The sequence below is a fragment of the Panthera tigris genome, chromosome B2 (assembly GCF_018350195.1).
Source record: "Panthera tigris isolate Pti1 chromosome B2, P.tigris_Pti1_mat1.1, whole genome shotgun sequence".
Classification (NCBI taxonomy): Eukaryota; Metazoa; Chordata; class Mammalia; order Carnivora; family Felidae; genus Panthera; species Panthera tigris.
Window position 1 is genome coordinate 43,601,473 of NC_056664.1, and position 19,528 is coordinate 43,621,000.

The following is a 19,528-nucleotide window of genomic DNA, read 5'->3' on the forward strand; positions in this document are numbered from 1 at the left end:
CGTTATCCTCACCGCTGTGGTGGTCTGGGGACCACCCAGGAGCCTCCACCATGATAACAGCCTGGGCTGAGGTCTTCTTCCAGGGAACCAGTTGTCCCGAGTTGGGACATAGCTACCTTTCTCCAGAGAATAGGTCGGTGTTTCTGACAGAACAGACATGGAACACCACTGGCTTCCTCGCTCTCGGCGGACTAATTAGAACTCACATTCCTGCCTTCTTCCCATTGCCTTAGCTCTCCCCTCAGAGCATGACATTGAATGAGAGGAGGGGCCCTGCCCATCCCCTTGGAAAGACTGGGCCCACCGGGATATGGGGCTGAGGGTTGGGAGGGAGGAAGAGGAGGGGGAAATAATCACCTTGTGATTGAAGTGGCTTGGAATAACAAATACACACGCTCTTTTAAACATGGCTCGCCACATCCTGGGGAATCTAGAGAAACGTTCCACATCACCTCCCCAACCCTCACTCCCAAGAGTAGTTGGCTTTCAGGACGCTTTGGGAGAAAGCACAGGGCCTTTGATAAGAGGCTTGTTAGTTCTGGGCTAACAGTCCTCCCAGACCGCTTTGAATCCTTTCAAATATTTTCCCATTTTAGGTCAAGGAGGTTCGTAACGGTAAACACTGAAGGTGGCGGAAGGGGAAGAGAGAAGGGAGAAAGATGCGACCAGGACAGTAAGTTACCAGGTAACCAACGACCTCTCTGGAAGATCCATTGGGTCTGGTGGACATGCCCTGCTCTGGGTGTAAGGGAAGGTGGCTTTGAATCTCCAAGGGAGACCTGGCCTCGTCTTGAACCCCCAGTTTGGGCATAACTGTGTTCTATGCAGAGGATGCTTGAAAATCCTTAAGCTAAAAAGGATTAGCCCTCTCTGGCGCTGATTCTTCCAACCGCCAGAAGAGGGCAGCACATGCTTCTACATCACAGCGAAAGCCGGGCTACCCAATCCAGAGAGTGGACACGAGGGAATTTGGGACAGGATTTGTGAAATTAGCAGCAGCAGTCGTAGCAACTGTAGCTATTGTATATTGGTGCCCATGGTGTGCTGGGAACTGCCTTAAGGGCCTTAATGCGTTAATTCATTCAATTAACAAGACCACGCTACAAGAAAGAACACTATTATAATCTCCCTACTATAGACGAGGAGGCTGAGAAGTATAGAAGTTAAGAGAGCTGGCTACTGTAATCTGAGACTACCTGAGACAGAGGTCAGCAAAGTATAGTCCAAGGGCCAAATTCAGCCCACTGGGTGTCTTTGCACTGCCCTCAAGCTAAGGATGGTTTTCACATTTGGGGATGGTTGGAAAAATTCAAAAGAAGAATAACGTTTCATGACCCCTGCAAATGACGAGAAATTCAAGGTCAGTGTCCGTAGGCAAAGCTGTACTGGAACACAGCCACACTCACTTGTTTACGTGTTGTCTGTGGCTGCTTTATCACTCCAAAGGCGAAGCTGAGCAGTTGTGACAGCCCACAGTGTTGGAAAAATCTGAAGTATTTATCATCTGACCCTTTCCAGAAAACGTGTGCCGAACCCTAACCCAAGGGGTAAGTGCTACCTGTTTCCAGCCACCACAGACACGTTCCCGGACATGGAGTTAGGACAGCTAGCCTAGAGGGATCCGGAAGTAATGCTGACCTCAGGTCACTTTCTTTCCACCAGCATTTCTGGGAATAGCCTACCTACCACGTTTCATTTTTTCACACCTGACATCTCTGAAGTCATACTGCTTCTTACAATCACAATGTTAAGCATATTGTTTCTTACAGGTAGTTAAAATAGTAAGGTCTTATCCTAGATGACACCTTAGATGAGGCAGCTCCAACCTCAAAAGTCCGGCCGCTTTTTGTACCTTTCCATGGATGGGACACTCACTTCTTTTGCTGGGAGCCCATTCTACAATTTTAAGGGCAAGTTTCTTAATATCGGGGTGGCGCCTGTGAGCCTCAATTTCCATATATCAAATGGAGATGGTCTAAGGGAGTGACGGGTATATGTTAGGAAGCAGGTACTTGGCCACTGGGATAGGGAGGCGCGTGCACAGTGGCTACAAGACGAGCCTGTCTGCTGGTGTGGTGCCAGCCGGGCAGGCTGTGAGGTGGAAGGACAGGAATGAGCTTGTGGGGACACAAACCACGGGGGACATGGCAAGGGAAAGAAAAATTTCCAGTGTTGCAAACAGATTCTTTTTCCACCAGCATCAGCCAGGAGCATGGATGGCCCACCACATCACCTCTTAGAAGAGAAGACAGGACAATTCAAAGATTCGGGCCTGATGGAAGGAAGAGGCAGGGAAAGCAGGTGCAGCTGGCTTGGTCACATTTCCGTGAGGGCTCTGGGGGAAGATGAAGAGAAGGGGGGGCAGGATGGGAGCAACTGATATTGTGGCGATATTCAATCACACGTTGGTCAAGTGGGACTGGTCATCCCAATGATGAGATGAGCTCGCAGAGTTTTCCGGGACATTCTAGGGGTCCTCTTCCTGATATGTGGTTTTGGATTGCCCATTTTCTCAGTATCAACCTGGAGAGCCCAGTGCTTGCTTCCAGGTCCCTGGAAGTGAAGCCGCTGACAGGAGCCTCAGGAAGGAGGAAACCCTCGCCCTTATTCGTAAACACACGACAGCGGCTCAGAGAACTCCGTGGTTAACGGCAACTTGTGTGTTGCAGCCAAGAATCTGGGGCCAGGAGGCGGCAGAAGGAAGCCATGATATGCTCTCCCTCCCTCTGTGGAGGGGCAGCCAGGTTTGGATTTGGGGTTGGGGAGGAGGGAGAACAGAAGGCTAAGCCCCAAACAGGTGCTTTTCATTTGGGGACATGTGTCCTGGATTTTCTGGGACAGTACCAATTTCTTCTAATTTGATTATTTTCAATGAGGGCAATTTGTTCGACATCTGATCTTGAGTTTGGAAAACGACGGCCACTACGCTTCTAACTTAACGAGGGCACCAGCTCAGTCTCCGGTGTGAAACCCTACTCTCAACACAGAGCACTCTATCCAGCACATCACAGGTACCCGGGGAAGGCGTTTAGGACTTTGCTTAGGAAGTCAGACGTATTTTATTAGGACAAGTACTTTAGGAAGGGTATTAGGACCGCACAGGGTCTTGCATGAGTGGAAAGGGGCCCGTCTCTGCAAACACAGCACAGGAGCCTGAGAGTAAGGATAAAAACACACAGGCACGGGCAGCCTGCGATGGAACAGAGTAGGCAGGCTGGTGACACAGGCCTGAGGCTGCAAAGATTTCTCTCCTGCTCCTCAAGAGAAGCTGGAGAGGAAAAAAAAAAAAAAAAGAAAAGAAAAATACATCTCAGGGGTAATACACACCAGCAGGGTGGGGGGGGGGGCAGGGGCAAGGTGGGGCCAATGCCTGCAGGGAAGAGACCGACAGCTTTGTCTACAGACAAAGGAAAGGGAAATCAAAGGAGGCCAAAGGTCAAAGTAAATGAAAATAACAGCTCCGCCAAGCCTGGAGTCCTCAAATCAATAAAATTTGTCATTCTTCCCGGAGGTTGGTAGGTTTTTGTCTCCTGGGAGAACCCAACTGTAGCTGACCGGGGGTCCCTTCTGGCTTTCGTCCGCTGGTAGGTTTAGTGCCAGATTTGCGGTCTGCGTGTGTGTGCGGCTTCGGGGCTCTCGGAACTGGCTGTTTTAAGCTCACCCTGAGTTCTGTTTTATGGTGCCCCCGCCTTGTTTTTCTTTCTCACCTCGTTCTGCTGTGCTGCTCTGCTGGGCATGGGCTCTGCGAGCGGTTATGAAGTCTTTCCTGAGCAAGTGGAGTATACATTTGAGGATAACGAGGCGGCTCATCGGAGGGAAGAACACAGACACAAAAATAGAAGAAAATGCTACACTTGACGGGGGAAGAGACGAGGGGATTCCAAGGAAGCCCGAAATCATGCAAATTGGGAAAAACACCACTCGGCACAGAAATGTGGGGTACCAGCAGCGTGATGAGTATGCGTTAGAGGAGTTAAAAAAGGAATATGCAAATGTGGCTGGGGAAAGCCATAAGGCTTCACAGGAGGTGTGGACGAGATAAAAGAGACGGGGTGTGAGGCTTTGCACACCCCTTAGGAGGGAAGAGAGTCCCGTGGAAGTGGGCACGTGCACGAGATTGGAGATGGGAGGTGTGGTGTGAATGCAACAGGAGAAATACTGGATTGTCTCAGCCCACGTGCATACACCTGTCTGCTCCCTCTCTGTGCAAAAAGAAAATGGGGAAAAGTATATAACAATACAACACGAGGGGTGCCCTGGATGACTCTGTCGGTTGAGCGTCAGTCTGACTTCAGCTCAGGTCATGACCTCACGGTTCATGAGTTAGAGCCCCGCATCGGGCCCGCCACTGTCAGCACAGAGCCTGCTTTGGATCCTCTGTCTCCCTCTCTTCCTGCCCCTCTCCTGCTGGCGCGCTCTCTCTCAAAAATGAATAGACATTTATTAAAAAAAAAATACAACACAAGCCAACAACAACATGAATAATGATACTGGAGCAGGAATATTAACTGTATCTGGGGAAATGTGATAGGGCTAGAAGAAACGTAGAAGGGACTTTAAAAACAGTGATGAATAGAGGGGTGCCCGGGTGGCTCAGTTGGTTAGGAGTCTGACTTTGGTTCAGGTCATAGTCTCACAGCTTGTGAGTTCGAGCCCTGCATCGGGCTCTGTGCTGATGGCTCAGAGCCTGGAGCCTGCTTTGGATTCTGTATCTCCCCCCTCTCTCTCTCTGCCCCTCTCCTGCTCTTGCTCTGTCTCCCTCTCCTTCAAAAATAAATAAACATTAAAAAAAATTTTTTTTAAATAGTGACTAACAGAGAATTAAAGATGCACATTAGACCTCCTGTCAATCGCCTAGAATGCACAGTATATACAGAAAGTGAAATAAACCTGTAGACTTAATAGGATAAAGCATAAGGAAAAAGGGAAGTTGTGAAAAAGTGTAGTATTTTGGGGTGCCTGGGTGGCTCAGTTGCTTAAGCGTCCGACTTCAGCTCAGGTCATGATCTCACGGTCCATGAGTTCGAGCCCCACATCAGGCTCTGTGCAGACAGCTCGGAGCCTGGAGCCTGCTTCGGATTCTGTGTCTCCCTCTCTCTCTGTGCCTCCCCCACTCACACTCTGTCTCTATCAAAAAACAAATAAATGTTAAAAAAAAATTTTTTTTAAATATAGTATTTTACCTCCAGATTAGGGTAAGTAGCGAAAATGAGTTTCTTGAAAGCCCAGGGGTTGGGCAGAGATTTTTAGAGTCTTGAAATGGCAGTTTGAAGGTTCAGAATGCAAAAGGGAAGATGGGTGGGTATTCAGAGAGAAAAGCCCAGGTCCTCTTGGAGAAGACAGAGTGAGGGACACAGGTTTCAGGAGGGTGTAAAAGAAACCCTTCAAGGGAAGGGACAACCAGAGAGGCAGCGATGTCCCCGTGGCATGGTGCCGGAGCAGGATGGGGTACGGGAGCCAGGAGAGCCAGAGCTGTGGGTCGGGGCTGCCGCCAGGTCACCGGACCTCCACGTGTGGCGGTGGCATCTCAGAGGAGGGTGAAAGCAGTAAGTCCAGGAGGCAACACTTGCAGAGAGAGGTGGAGGATGTGAGCGATGTAGGCCCAAGCGCTGCTGAAGGTGGAGGCCAGGCCACCGCTGCACTCTGCCTCTCGGGGAAGCAGCATGGCAATCGGGGTGGGGACAGAGCTGACCGCTGGTCACACCTCACCACCAGGTGGGTCACCAGATGTGCCGAAGACGGGATGGCCAAAGCTGGCGCCTTCCCCTGGTCCTTCTGCTGTAAACCTTCCATACTGAACCAGCTACTTGCCCCTGCTGGATTGAAAATGCACCGTGCAGGGGCTCAGAGCAGGGGCTCCTACAGCCGAATCCAAGCCCAGTGCTGCTCTCTCCATCCTGAGATGTCCTTTCTCAGGCCACGAGCGCTCCCTCCTGGTGAGCTCTGGATCCCATTCCCCCATGGTCTCCTCCTGTGCAGATCACCCCCCTCCCTGCCAAAGGAGAAGGGCCCTGCTCCTCTGGCCAGCCCGGACTCTCTCTGGTGGTGTAGGATCTGAGACATGGGCAGCTGCAGGCCAAGGGGATGTATCCAGAGAAGCCGCCCAAGGACTGCTCCAGGCAGCTGTGTGCGACAACGAGGCTTCCCGTGACCCTGTGCACAGCATTTCATACCACGGATCACTCTTAAAGCAAACAAACGGGGGTGCTGAATGGCTCAGTCCGTTAAGCGTCCGGACTCTTGATTTTGACTTAGCTCATGATCTCATGGTTTGTGGGTTTGAGCCTGCCATCGAGCTCTGCACTAGCAGTGTGGAGCCTGCTTGTGATTCTCCCTCCCTCCCTCTCTCGTTCTCTCTCTCTCTCTGCCCCTCCCCTGCTCACTCTCTCTCTCAAGATAAAAAAATAAACTTCAAAAAAACAAACTTTCCTTCCTCATCTTCAGCATCTTTTCCGTCTTCTACCCTTCCTAGCTTTCTTCTTTACTCCCTGGCTAGACCTTAACCTTCCTCCCTGACTCCTCTCGCGCTGCCCTCCCATAAGTATGGGTGATCCTTCATGTTGTCCCTAGTGCTCCCCTCTTCTCACTCATGGACTTAACTATGTGTAATTGTAATCAAAATAATATAGTTATATATAACCTGAGGTACGTACAATTATTGCGCCCATTCTACAGATGAGAAACCGAGGCACACAGAGTTGATATGATGGGCCCAGTGTCACAAGGCCAGCAAGAAGAGAGGCGAAGCTGGGGTCTGAGCCCAGGCAGCCGATGCCAGAGGCTGCAAGTTGGAACCACCCCACCGTTGCCTGTAGGGTCCTTGGTTCCCCCACGAACCAGGGTGGCAGTGGGGATCCCAAGTGATAAGAAAGTAAGCTCGCATAGGACCTTACTCCATGGGGGGTCTTGGGCCATTCTGATGAGGAAGTCAGTGCTACCTTTAAGCGGAGTGAAGAACAAGTTTGGAAAGGGAGCATGGAGGGCGTGGAGGTGGAATCAGGTCTCAGCAGACCAAGGGGACCAGGATCGGGTAATCACAGAAGGAGGAGGCTGAGCAGTGATAGACAACCTGACAGAGCACAGGACCAGGGCTTCGGGGTCAAACGTAACAATCCCGAAGGTGTAACAGGTGGAGCCAGCTCACAGACCCTCTTTGACGTGTCCTGCGGAGAGGAGGGAAATGCAACAAGAAAATGGGAAACACTTAAACAAGTGGAAATGAGCTGACACGAGCCGGAGATTTGAAAGTGCTGGTTGCGGGTAGCGGGAGTACGAGCTAAGGCGGCAGCGTCTGATGCCGATATTCGTGTTGGTCTCATTTTGTTCAATTAGCAACGAGACCCAAAGTGAACATTCAATGAGCATTTACCACGGGTCAGGCACGGTGCTAAAAGGATTTACAGGCACCGACTGATAAAGCAAATGAGTCTGCGTTACAAACCTGGGATATGCTATTAATTGCCTTCTGTGGCAATGAAGACATTGAAAGTATTATTAAGTATATTTCGGGGCGCCTGGGTGGCTCAGTCGGTTAAGTGTCCGACTTCGGCTCAGGTCACCATCTCGCGGTCCGTGAGTGCGAGCCCCGCGTCGGGCTCTGGGCTGATGGCTCAGAGCCTGGAGCCTGCTTCTGATTCTGTGTCTCCCTCTCTCTCTGCCCCTCCCCCGTTCATGCTCTGTCTCTCTCTGTCTCAAACATAAATAAACGTTAAAAAAAATTAAAAAAAAAAAAAGTATATTTCACAGATGCAGAAACAGAGGCTCAGAGAGAAGTCTCTCTAGTGAGGTTGTACAGCTAGACGCAGCAGACCTAGGATTCCAACCCCGGCCAGCAATCGCCTGTTTATATGTTTTACAGCCCCTGGTTAGCTCACTGATGGCAATGACTTTGTCTCATCTGTCTTCACAACTCTAGAACCTAGTACAGTGCCTGGCATACAAGAAAAGCTCTTTAAATTTTTTTTTTAATGTTTATTTATTTTTGAGACAGAGCATGAGTGGGGGAGGGTCAGACAGAGAGGGAGACACAGAATCCGAAGCAGGCTCCAGGCTCTGAGCGGTCAGCCCAGAGCCCGACGCGGGGCTCGAACTCACGGACCGTGAGATTGTGACCTGAGCCGAAGTCGGATGCTCAACCGACGGAGCCACCCAGGGGCCCCAAGAAAAGCTCTTGAAACATTAGCTTTGACTTGTGGCCACTCGATGCAATCTGTTTGTTGAGTGAATAAATGACTGTGTGTACAAACTGGGGGGAATTCTCTTGTGTGCTAGCTGGGGATGGCTCCCTTGGATTGGGTCTGGGTCTCAGTAGCTGGGGACTTTTAATGTTGTGTGAAACAGGGAAATTTTGAATGGCAGTCCCTGTATCCACCGTGGGAGTGGAGAGATGACCCAGCATGCAGACGATGTCACAGTATTGGGTTTTTTCACACTTTGATGTCATGAGGGCAGGAAAGGAACAAGCCATGGCCCTTGTATATATGGGGTCTGAGAGGTATTGGGTGGGCCAGAGGGAAGGGAGGGAAGGCTTTTTTCAAGAGAAAAAAAAAGTTGAAAACATGTAAGGGCCAATCTGAAGACAGGACATTGAAGAAATAGATGCAGAGCTGAAGATCCAGAGAGAAAAATGGGAAAGCGTGTATAGGAAGGCATGTCGGAGGAAGCCGGGGGTCTCTTGCTGAAGTTGTCACGAGGGGCTGCCTGGCACAGCTGGGACAAAGCAGAGAGGGGTGTGGACCGTCTTCCAGGTTAAGGGGCCGCATGGGGTGGACCATGGCGTTACTCTCTGCCTTGGCTTCTGGCTTGATAAGCCTCAGAACTTTTGGACCCAGTAGACCATAACTCGGGGATAAGGGTGGAGGGAAGGAAAAAGAAAGGAAAAGGCAGGGGTAGGGGTGGCCAAGCTATGGTGACAGGGGAGGAACAAATGCGTGGCATCTAGCTCAAGGCAGGAGAAGAGACCGGCACAAAGGGCCATGAAGGGGATGGGCTCCCTGGGACAGCAGAAATGCCAGAGCCCTGAAATGCGCAAATGAGTCAGGGGGAGAAGGAGTCAGGAGGGCAAAACCCAACCCAGAGAAAAACAGGGTGAAAGAGAAGAAGTGGAAACAATGAAAATTGGAGAGTGTTGAGTTTGTAAGAAATTGATACATGATGTTCAGTGGAAACTGCTGCTTTGGGTTTGGGAATAGAAGAACTGTAAATATGGAGACTATGTAAATACTGTTTGTAACTTGAAAAATCTGGAGGGCTCAGATGAGAGAATCCTCCCGAGGGTGCTTTGACAAGTATGAAGGAAGGTATTTGTGGCTGAGAGGAAAGGGCCCTGGATGTAGAATCTGCAAACCGGAGCTGAGAGCTGGGAGCCAGTCCTGGCCCGGGGGGGGACAAGCACTAACCACTGGTCGGCTCATTTGTCTCGGGTCCCCAGCCAGGCAAGCCCGGCCTGCCCTCGCACACACGGCCGTGAGGGGCCACATTCGTGCCCTCAACAGAGCACCACAAAGTGGGCGGCTTACCACACCAGAAATCTGTTCACCCACTTTTAGAGACCAGAAGTCCACCATCAAGGTGTCGGCAAGGCCACACTCCCTCACAGGGCTCTGGGGCGGGCTGGGGGAGAGAGTCCTTTCCTGCCTCTTTCAGGCTGTGGTGGTCCAAGGCATCCTTGGCTCCTGGCCACAGCACTCCAATCTCTGCACCACGTTCACAGGAACCACCCCCCTGCTCTCTGTGTGCCCTCTCCCCTTCTTACAAGGACGCCAGTGGTTGGATTTAGGGACCACGCTAAACCCAGGATGATCTCATCTCGAGACCCTTAACTAATGATATCTGCGCAGATCCCATTTCCAAATAGGGCCTCAACCAAGCAAGAGCACAGAGCATGTTTAAAATACCTCCACATCCCTTCTTCTTCCTCTTCTCCCCGTAGGCCACTCTCCTTATGGCGCCTCTTCACGCACCTCTAATGGCTGGCGTGGCCCACAGGATAAAACCCAACCTCCCGGGCTGATGCTTCAGGCTCTGGCCACCCTCCCCAGTCTCTGTCCCTGGCACTTTCCCAGCTCCCCATCACCTCCTCCCTATAGTCACAGCCAACTGACTCCCCCTTAACCTTCATGACCCAGGGGAAACCCCTTCAAAGCAGCTTTCTCAAAGGCCCTGGGGTACATTCTTCCTGCTCGGAACCCCTCTGGCAAGTATTGCTTCCCCTTCCCCATGGCAGCTAATGAGCTCTTCAGACTCCCTTGCCTCTTTTCTTGCTCTTTGGCTTTTTGTGAATTTAAGCCTTTTCTTCTGCACCAGCCAGGTTTTCAAGACGAGAAGGTATCCGTTTCTGGTTTTCCTAGAATCTAGTCTGTGCCTGTTACCACCCAGGTCCTCAGTAACTGTTAACCAAAATATTTACTTTCCACGGCACCAACTCTGTTCCTGCCAAAATGTTCTTCCCTTTCCCTGCATGCATGGCTGCCCCTCCTGGTCACCTTGTCCCCAAAGATGCCTTTCTCCTCTGATCTCCTAAAGCGTCTAGCATTTCCCACCTTGCTTGGGTCCACTGTGTGTTCCTCTGATGGCCACTCATTCACAAAGATTCATGAGGCCCCTGCTCTGTTTGGCTCTGTGCTGGGCTCCAGGCCCCCACCCTTAAGGTGCTCCTTTTCCCCCTTGAAGGCAAGTGAACTTTCTCATCCTTCTTCTTTTTCCTCCCGGGGCCTATCACAGTTCTTCAAGTGTTACCCGCGCTCAATGTGAGTTCTATTCAAATTGCTTCAGCGAATTCTTAAAGGAAAGGCCAAATGAGGGACTTAAAGTGCACTGCGCTTAAATGAGGCGCCCAGACCCCTCCGAGAAGGCCTCATAAGAAAACTCGTCCTGGGCTCTGTAGCCAAGGCCAGATGGAGGATGAACCAGGTCTTGAGATGTGGCTTCCCCAGCACCCTCCGCACTTGCGGTAGGGCAAGGCTCTGCTTGCCGTCCCACCATGGCCTCTGCACAACTCCTTCCTTGAGCAAGCTTTCAGGGACTGGAAGGAAGTTGGAATATGTGGTTCCAATCAGGGCCTCCTGAGAACACAGGCAGGCAGGGTTATGAATGTGGCACAAATGGACAGTGGTATGGCCGAGGCAGGAACCTTCTGCGCAGGCCATTATGATGTGCAGTAAGGCACGCTCAGAACACAAAGTGCATCCCTCCCTCCAAATTCAGCAGAAAGGGCCACGGGCCGTTCTCTTGCACTAGACAAAGAGAAGGATCTACAGCCTCTTGTCACAGGGGACACGGGTGTGGGCGAACAGCAAGTCGCATGGGTTCCAGGTGCTTCTCTGGCCTAAGTACCTGAGGAGCCCTGGGCAGGGGTCACTACTGCCAGGGGCTCTGGGTGGAAGGGAGCCACTCACCAGCATTGTTTTGCTGCTTTGTGTTTTTGATGTAGGCAGAGAACTTGGAGAAGATGTCGATGCCTGCCGTGTTGGATTCCCGGTGTTTCGCAGCCAGTTTAGGGTACCTGGAAGGGAAGGCATGGTGTTCTAGAATCAGTGAGAACTTGAAGCTCCTTTACCCCAAACGACTAGCAACATCCCTGTTTCTAGTTTGATCTACAGATCTTTTGGGGGATCTTACACCTATCCTATAGGGTGGATGGGCAGAGAAAAGAGAGAAAACAGAGGCCAGTGAGGTTAGGAGAGTTGCCTGGGGCCGGGGGGGGGTGGGTAGGACACAGTCTGTGGGCAGAGAGCCAGAAAAACCCTTCAGAGGGCCTGGGTCGTGCCCTCTTCAGAAATGACCAAGCAGCGTTTGGACAAACAAAAGGACTCTAATCAAAATTCTAGAGGAGTTTGTCTCTACACCAGGTGGGGTCCTTGAGGTTTCCCAAATCATATTAAAATAACCAGCCACTTCCAGGCTTGTGGTGATAATCCTAACTGTACTGAGCTAATTAATTCCAGGGGCCAGGGGATACTAAACACCTTGCCGCTGAAGCTTGGAAACCATTTCTCAAAAGAAAGGGTACAGTTGGTCCTCTTCTGAAATATCCTTCCCACGCACTTCTTTTTTTTTTTTTTTTTTAATGTTTATTTATTTGAGAGAGAGCGGTGGGGTTGGGCAGAGAGGGAGGGAGAGAGAGTATCCCAAGCATAGGCTCTGTGCTAAGCATGCAGCCTGACCAGGAGCTCGAACTCATGAACCATGAGATCAAGACCTGAGCCCAACTCAAGAGTCAGACACTTAACCGACTGAGCCCCCCAGGTGTGCCTCCTTCGCACACTTCTTACTTGTGTGAGGGAAAAAGATGTGGAAAGCACCAGCCTCCAACAGCACAAGTGTTTTCAATGGTTTTATTTCCAGGTGTGGAGACAGATTTGCAATGATCCAGCCTCTCACCTTTGTACAGTCTTTCATGTGAAGCCAGAAGAATACACGAGGCAGACCGGAGTTAGGACTGTTTTCTATTGGCTGTAAAACTGGACGAGGTAAGGTTGCTTGTGTGGGAATCCACGGCTTTGACCCCCTCAGCACCATCCAAGTGACCAATTCAGACCAATTTTTCAGAAATGTTATTTCACAAACGTTTTATGTGTGCGACCAGGCAGGGGTGGACGGAGATGGGGGACAGATGCGTACTTACACAGTTATGTGGACCTTTGTGATCTCTGCATAAATAGCCGGCTACTGCTCGCTGTTTGACTGCTTCATGTTAAAAAGCAAAATACTTTTTAAATTTCTTTTAACATTTTAAGTAATATGAACCAAAAAGTCTCTAAAAATTACTTGTTGCTCTGTTTTTCCCTTCCTTTCTTCCTTCCTTTCTTCCTTCCTTTCCTTCCTCCCTCCTTTTCTTTTTCTCTTTCTCTCTTTCCCCTTCCTTCCTTCCTTCTTCCTTCCTCCCTCCCTCTTTCTTTTCCTTTCTTTCTTTCTTTCTTTCTTTCTTTCTTTCTTTCTTTCTTTCTTTCTTTTCTTTCTTTTTCTTCTTTTCTTTTTCTTTCCCTCTCCCTCTCTCGCTCTCTCTCTCTCTCCCCTTCCTTCCTTCCTTCCTTCCACTCCTCAAATGGCCCATTAGGTAAGACCGTCCACTCTTGGGCCATGCTAGGCGGCTGTTTAATCTCAGATATTGCTATCAGAAGAGTCCTCAGAAGGTCACTGGGTCCAGCCCTCTGCCATCAGGCAGATACAGAAGGCATTATGGTCCTCATTTTACAGGAAAAGCAACCAGAGACCAGAGAGGTAAAATGGCCATTACAAGGGCCCATGGATAATAAATGGTTGGGGGACCCTGAGAATCCGGCCTGCCCCTGGAGCAGTGTTCCTCATATTCAATCACATCACTTCTCTGATATCAGCAAAAGCTACATTGTATTGAGTGCCTGCTATGTGCCAGGCACTGTTCTAGCCCCTTTATGTGTATTCGTCATTTATCTTTACAAAACTTTTGCTATTATCGGGCTCATTTTCCACATGAGAAAAATGAGGCCTAGAGAAGTTAAGCAATTTGCCTGAGGTCACACGGCTAGGTAGCAAAGCCAGGACTCCAACCCAGGCAGTTTCACTTTGGAAGCCCAGCTCTTCAGGGCCTTGTCCTGTGGCCTCTCACGGACTCTACTGTTTACCCTTAAAGCCCCAAAGCCCTCCCTCCAGCCTGGCTGAGCACCATGAATGAAATCTCTCTGTTCACCTGCAGAGGGCGCTCTGGACAAGTTCAGCACACGTCTTCTTGAGTATACCGGGAATTATCAGATTCATCTGCTATAACTGAGGGCACAACACAGTTTCCTGCAAGATGCTAGGTAATCCAAGATACTGAACTTAGGATCAACCTTCCCTATTCTGGCCTTTGCGTGTGGAACCTGGCATGCTCTTAGAATTGATTGCCTTATTGGGTGTTGTATGTAAGCGATGAATCACGGGAATCCACCCCCGAAACCAAGAGCACACCATATACACTGTATGTTGGCCCAAGTGACAATAAATTATATTTAAAAAACATCATTTGGGATCCTGAAAGAAAAAAAAAGAATTGATTGCCTTTATTATTAATAACTACCAAGGGCTCTTTGTTTTTGCTTGATAAGGTAAAGAGAGAAGGGCCTAGAAAATGCATTTTCAGTGGACTATTTGTTTGGATTTGTTGTTTTACTTTGCTTTATGCCATCATTCGGTCAGACTTGAAACAATGTGACCATTTCTTCACAATCAGCGTGGGCCCAACATGGGTAGATAGAACCAAATCTAAGACAGATAACAAAGGGCCATGGTGGTAATATTGTCCGGTTTTCTAAGCACTATGATTTCCTGAGACTTTACTGCATAGCTTACTGTCCCATTTGAAGTTTGTCTTTGTGAGAAATGTGTATCCAAATATTAATCTCACCGGTTTCGGTAACTAGACTTGAGAAGGATACTATCCAGGATGTTAAGTACATTCACTGCAGCTCCATATTTATACCATATTTTGCATATGCATATAAGTGGGCTGGCTACAGAATACATTCTGTTTCTCTAAAAGGCTAAGTAAGAAATAGTGTTTCATTCATAGAAGCATCTTTGAAGGTTGTGATGTGGTCTAATGACAATCAGAGATGATGAATTGCTCTAACTCCGGGGTTAGTAAACTACAGCCCATGTGCCAAATTCAGCCCAATATCTGTTTATATATCTCTCATGAGCTAAGGATAGTTTTTAACATTTTTAAATGACTGAAAAAAAATCAAAAGGAGGACAGTATTTTGTGACATGTGAAAATAATATGAAAGATAGTATTTCAGCGTTCATAAGCTCTATCAGAACATAGCCATGTCCGTTCATGTTGTCTGTGGCTGTTTCACTCCACAACAGCAGGATTGTGACACAGACTCTATGGCCCCTAAAGCCAAAAAGACTTAGTATCTAGCCTTTTACAGACAAGTTTGCTGATCCCTGCTCTAACTGATGACAATTTCTCTCCTTTCTATTTTTAAGAGATCGTATTTCAAATGCATTCATCTCAGACAAGCACTTAAGTTTCATTCTGGGATGTAAAACAGTTGGCTTCTCATAAGAAAAATTTTTTTGTACATATTAGTGGGAAAAAATATATATATATGCTATAAATATATATATATATATATATATATATATATATATATGCGCTATGACTAGCTTAGGATCCCAACTAACATCTCACTTCAGAGACAACCATGCCACTGAGCAAAAGGGGCCCATACAATAAAACCAACATGCATGAAGCATCCACTAGGCCCTGTCTGTTCCTGGGGTTGGGGATACACTGGAGAAAGAAAGACAATTCTCCTGCCCTCGTGAAGAGGCCTTAGCTGATTCTAGGGTCTCTCCTGGCAGTTGAGTGTTGACCGTCCTTTTTCTAATGAGCTGAAAAGGGGATGGACCTCCTCTCTCCCTTTCCCTTTATTTCTGCTTCCTCACCTCACCAAATCCTCACTTGAGAAACAGGTTAATGCTTCTGATTCTTCTGATCTTTGTGTGCTGGCTTGTCTCTGCTAATTAAGCAAATGATTTTTAGATGTACACAGGGTCTGGCTTAGTCATTAAAAGACATCTCTTGGGATCTGTGGTTTTGAGACAAAGGTCCTTATGATTGCATCTGGAAAACAGTCACCAAAAAGGGAGACTGGCTTCTCTTTCTAATGCTTCAAGAGGCCATTTAATGAGCTCTTACTCAATGTCAGGCACTAGGCTAAGAAGTATTATCTTCGATGATAGCCCCATGAGATCAACATTACGATCATTAGTTTAGAGATTTGAGAATGAAAGATTAAATATCCACATGCTTCTCTGCATTTCCCAGCTTCTACCTCTCGGGCAGATTGGGGCCATGTGACTGGATTCTGGCCAATAGGATGAGAGGGTAAGTGATGTAACCACTCACGACCATGGCTTTTAAAAACATTTGGTAGGGGGCGCCTGGGTGGCTCAGTCGGTTAAGCGTCCGACTTCCGCTCAGGTCATGATCTTGCGGTCCGTGAGTTCGAGCCCCGCGTCGGACTCTGGGCTGACCGCTCAGAGCCTGGAGCCTGTTTCCGATTCTGTGTCTCCCTCTCTCTCTCTGACCCTCCCCCGTTCATGCTCCGTCTCTCTCTGTCTCCAAAATAAATAAACGTTAAAAAAAATAAATTAAAAAAAAAAAAAAAAAACATTTGGTAGGAACCTTCTTACTTCTTCTCTGCTGAAGGAGCCTTGGAGGTCCCGTACTCCAAAGGCTACAATATGGAAGGGGGCCATACTGCCCCCTGCCCCCTCGGACTTTGCTGGAGTGAGGAATAAACTGCACTCTGCTCAGCTACGGAGATTTTGTGGCTAATCTGTTACTGCAGTGTGGCACAACCCAGTGGTGTGGATTAGAATGCAAGTCCCTCTGACCCCAAAGCCCATCCTCTCAGCCACCGTGCCATCCTGTCGTTGGTACTGAGGCTGCTTCTCTACTTCCCAGAGGGTTGAGAAAAAGCACTCTTGTTTTACACTATTGTGAGAGATCCCTCAACACTTCTTAAACTCATGAATTCGGAGTGTTCCCCAATTCTGGCAACGTTCCAAATCCTGTTTACACCCAACGCATTCTTGCTAGTTGACTGACCACATACTACGCCATGTTCCGTTATCTGTTTCCCCTCCTGACCTCTTAGCACAGCCATCTATGCACTAGGGTTATTTTAAATAATAACCAGCTCAGGTAAAGCGCTTTGAGACCCTCATGGGATCACAGAGCTTCTGCTGAAAGGCATTTTTGAGACTATGTAGTTTCACCCCCTCGTGAGAAAATGGGAGACAGGCTTGCCCAAGGCCATACAAACAAGCCCTATAGACAGGTGGCTAGAGTCTGGTCTCCTGCCTCTCAGTTCTGGATCCTCTGAACCCTGGCCATTCTACAGAGGTGAGAGGTGAGGCCCAGCATGCCTCAACAGCAATCGCCAACGCTAATCCCGGGGCTTCCCTGTTGAGCATTAACTGGGCCAGTCTTTGGGAAGAAATGGAAGTGAGTCTCATTTAGAAACTACTTGAGACTTCCTGAATTCCTTTTGACACCAAATGCTTTGTGGGACCAAATACCAAATATGATTTAAAAAAAAAAAAATGGTTGGAGTGTTTGCATGCGGTTTTTTCCTTTAAAAAATAAAGCTAAGGGGAAAAAGGCTACCACAATGCCTTGGCTCTCTGGCAGCTTTTACAAACAGTGGTGTGATGGAAAACACATGGCCGAGCGGCATTCAGTGAACAGTTATGGGGGGTTTGCTGCCCCCTAGAGAATCAGAGGGGCAGGCTGCACTCCTCCTGGGGCCTCCCAGATCCAGGCAGCGGGAAGCCAGCAGGGGCTTGCGGCTTGTTGTGGGTAGAATAGCAGGTCTCCCTTTGTGGTGCCGAGGTCCCGGCTAGGTGGCATTTACTGGAAGGTAACTGGGGCATCTGCCCCCGTCTAACCCCTTAGAAAGGCATCTAAAGGACACTCCTCGGGGCTCTAGAGGGGTTGATGGTCTCATCGCTACGGCCTCCATCTTGGTGGAGTTCGGGAGACAGGCATTGTAACAGTTTTGAGTTTCCGCTACTTGGGTGTGGTGGGTTGTCGCATCACTGACGCACAAAAGAGCATGGAGGAAGCAGAACTCGGGACAGGTAATGGGGGTGGACAGGGAAGAGAGGAGGCAGCGTCTGCGTCCAACCCCGCTTAGCTCTAGTTGGATCATGGAAATTTTTTAGAAGGATGAAACGATGACGCATCTGATGACGGTCCTCCCGTGGAAGAATGTACATGTGCACTGGAAGAGTGTAACTCCGGGGGTCTTATCGGCCCCGTTGGTCCCACTACGGATGTAGACAGGAGACCCCTGAGTAAGAGAAGCAGCCTGGAGAAAGGCACAGCCGGTTGAGGCGGAGGGACCCTGGCTAAGGTGAGCATAAAGTGCAGGAGGGGCCCTCGGGTCATCCTTTCACACCGAAAGGGAACATCCGAGGGGGTCACAGCACAGGACTGAACCAGGAGAGCAAGCCGCACCCCCCCGCAGGCCCAGCCCAGGGCTGCATACGTCCACCCACGGGCCTGGCCGAGGACCCGGTAGGACCCGCTGCTCCCCACCGCTTCCATTTCGCGTTCCCCACTGGCCTTGACGCAAGTGGTCACTCCTGAGTGTGGGTCTCACTTCCCAAAGAAAATAGCTTCGCCCTGGACATCCCCTCCTGGGTCTCCCATGCAAAGTCTAAACCCTGTCTAGTTATTGCAAACAGCATGTATTGTCTCATGTGGGATTTCAAACCAGCACCAGCGAGGAGATGGGAGGCCCGAGGGAGGGGGGTGGTCCCTGAGCCCTCTCGGGCCCCTTCCAGCAAAGTGGCTGGCTGGTGTCCTGAGAAGGGGGGTATGGATGATTTAATTAATGAGCTCATTCAAAGTCTACACTCAGCTGCTTCCAATGGGCTTGAGGCAGCTTTCCGCTCTCGGTGTGAAAATCAACTGTCCCAACGTGAATGACAAAGAACACCCTTCAGGAGGAATGTAGAAATGTTAAGGCTTATTCAGAGCGTGACTGGGAGTTTTAATTTAACAGTGACTTGTTAGATGCGTGACCTGAGGCAAGTTACTCAACCTCTCTATGCCTCAGTTTCCCCAAATGTAAAATGAGGCGACTGGTGGGGCGCCTGGGTGGTTCAAGTCAGTTAAGGGTCCAACTCTTGATTCCAGCTCAGGTCATGATCTCAGGGTCATGAGACGAGCCTGCTTGGGATTGTCTCTCTCCCTCTCTCTCTGCCCCTCCCCCACTCGTTCGCTTGTGCAAAAGCTCTCTCTCTGTCTCTGTCTCTCTTTCTCTAAATACACTTAAAAAAATGAGGCATCCATCTGGTAGCATCCATCTCACAGGACACACAGTTAGGGCTATACAAGTATTGATAAATAAATACAACTTTAAAATAAATGCAAGATGGTGATTTCCAGTGGTCAAATCCCAGTTATTTTATGTGCTAAGTAAATACTGAGGTCCTTCGTACCTCTCTGTCCCCAGTTCACTGCCTCTGCCTTAGCTCAGCCACCTGGTCTGTCTTCCATGGGCTGATACCAAGTAGCTCCTCCTAATTGACTTCTCCACCTCCAGCTTTTCCATCCTCTGCCCTCCTGTCTCCCCAGCCCCGACGTAAGCCTGAAAATGGGCTCTAACCACTTTCGCTTCAAACTTCTCAGTGGCTGTCCTACAGGATGGAGTCTGTGCCTTGCCTATAGAAATCTTCTTCTAGTTAAAACAAAACTGTGTGATTGTTTGAATCCCCGATTACAATGAGGTATAGCCAACAAGTCTAGTTTCCATCAATTTTCAGAATTCACCTTCCTCCCTTTATTCCTCTTTTACAGCTTGTCTATCCAAACCTACAGTCAGCCCTCTGATCTCCTCCTTACCATGTCCCCTGGGGCTCACTTCAGACCAGGGGTCAGTCTAGGGGCACTGGTGGCTTAGCGGGTTAAGCATCTGACTCTTGACTTGCAGCTCAGGTCGTGATCTCATGGTCTGTGCGTTCGAGGCCACGTCGGGCTATGTGC

General features: G+C 49.3%; 1 protein-coding gene across 3 annotated transcripts in view; it reads right to left on the reverse strand.

Moving 5' to 3' along the window:
- Positions 1-19,528, reverse strand: part of CLIC5 (chloride intracellular channel 5) — a 103,392-nt gene that overhangs the window by 24,507 nt on the left and 59,357 nt on the right. For all 3 annotated transcript variants that reach the window (XM_042986491.1, XM_042986489.1, XM_042986490.1), the window contains exon 4: positions 11,397-11,503. In XM_042986491.1, coding sequence (XP_042842425.1) covers positions 11,397-11,503 — 107 coding nt within the window. The remainder of the gene's footprint in view (positions 1-11,396; positions 11,504-19,528) is intronic.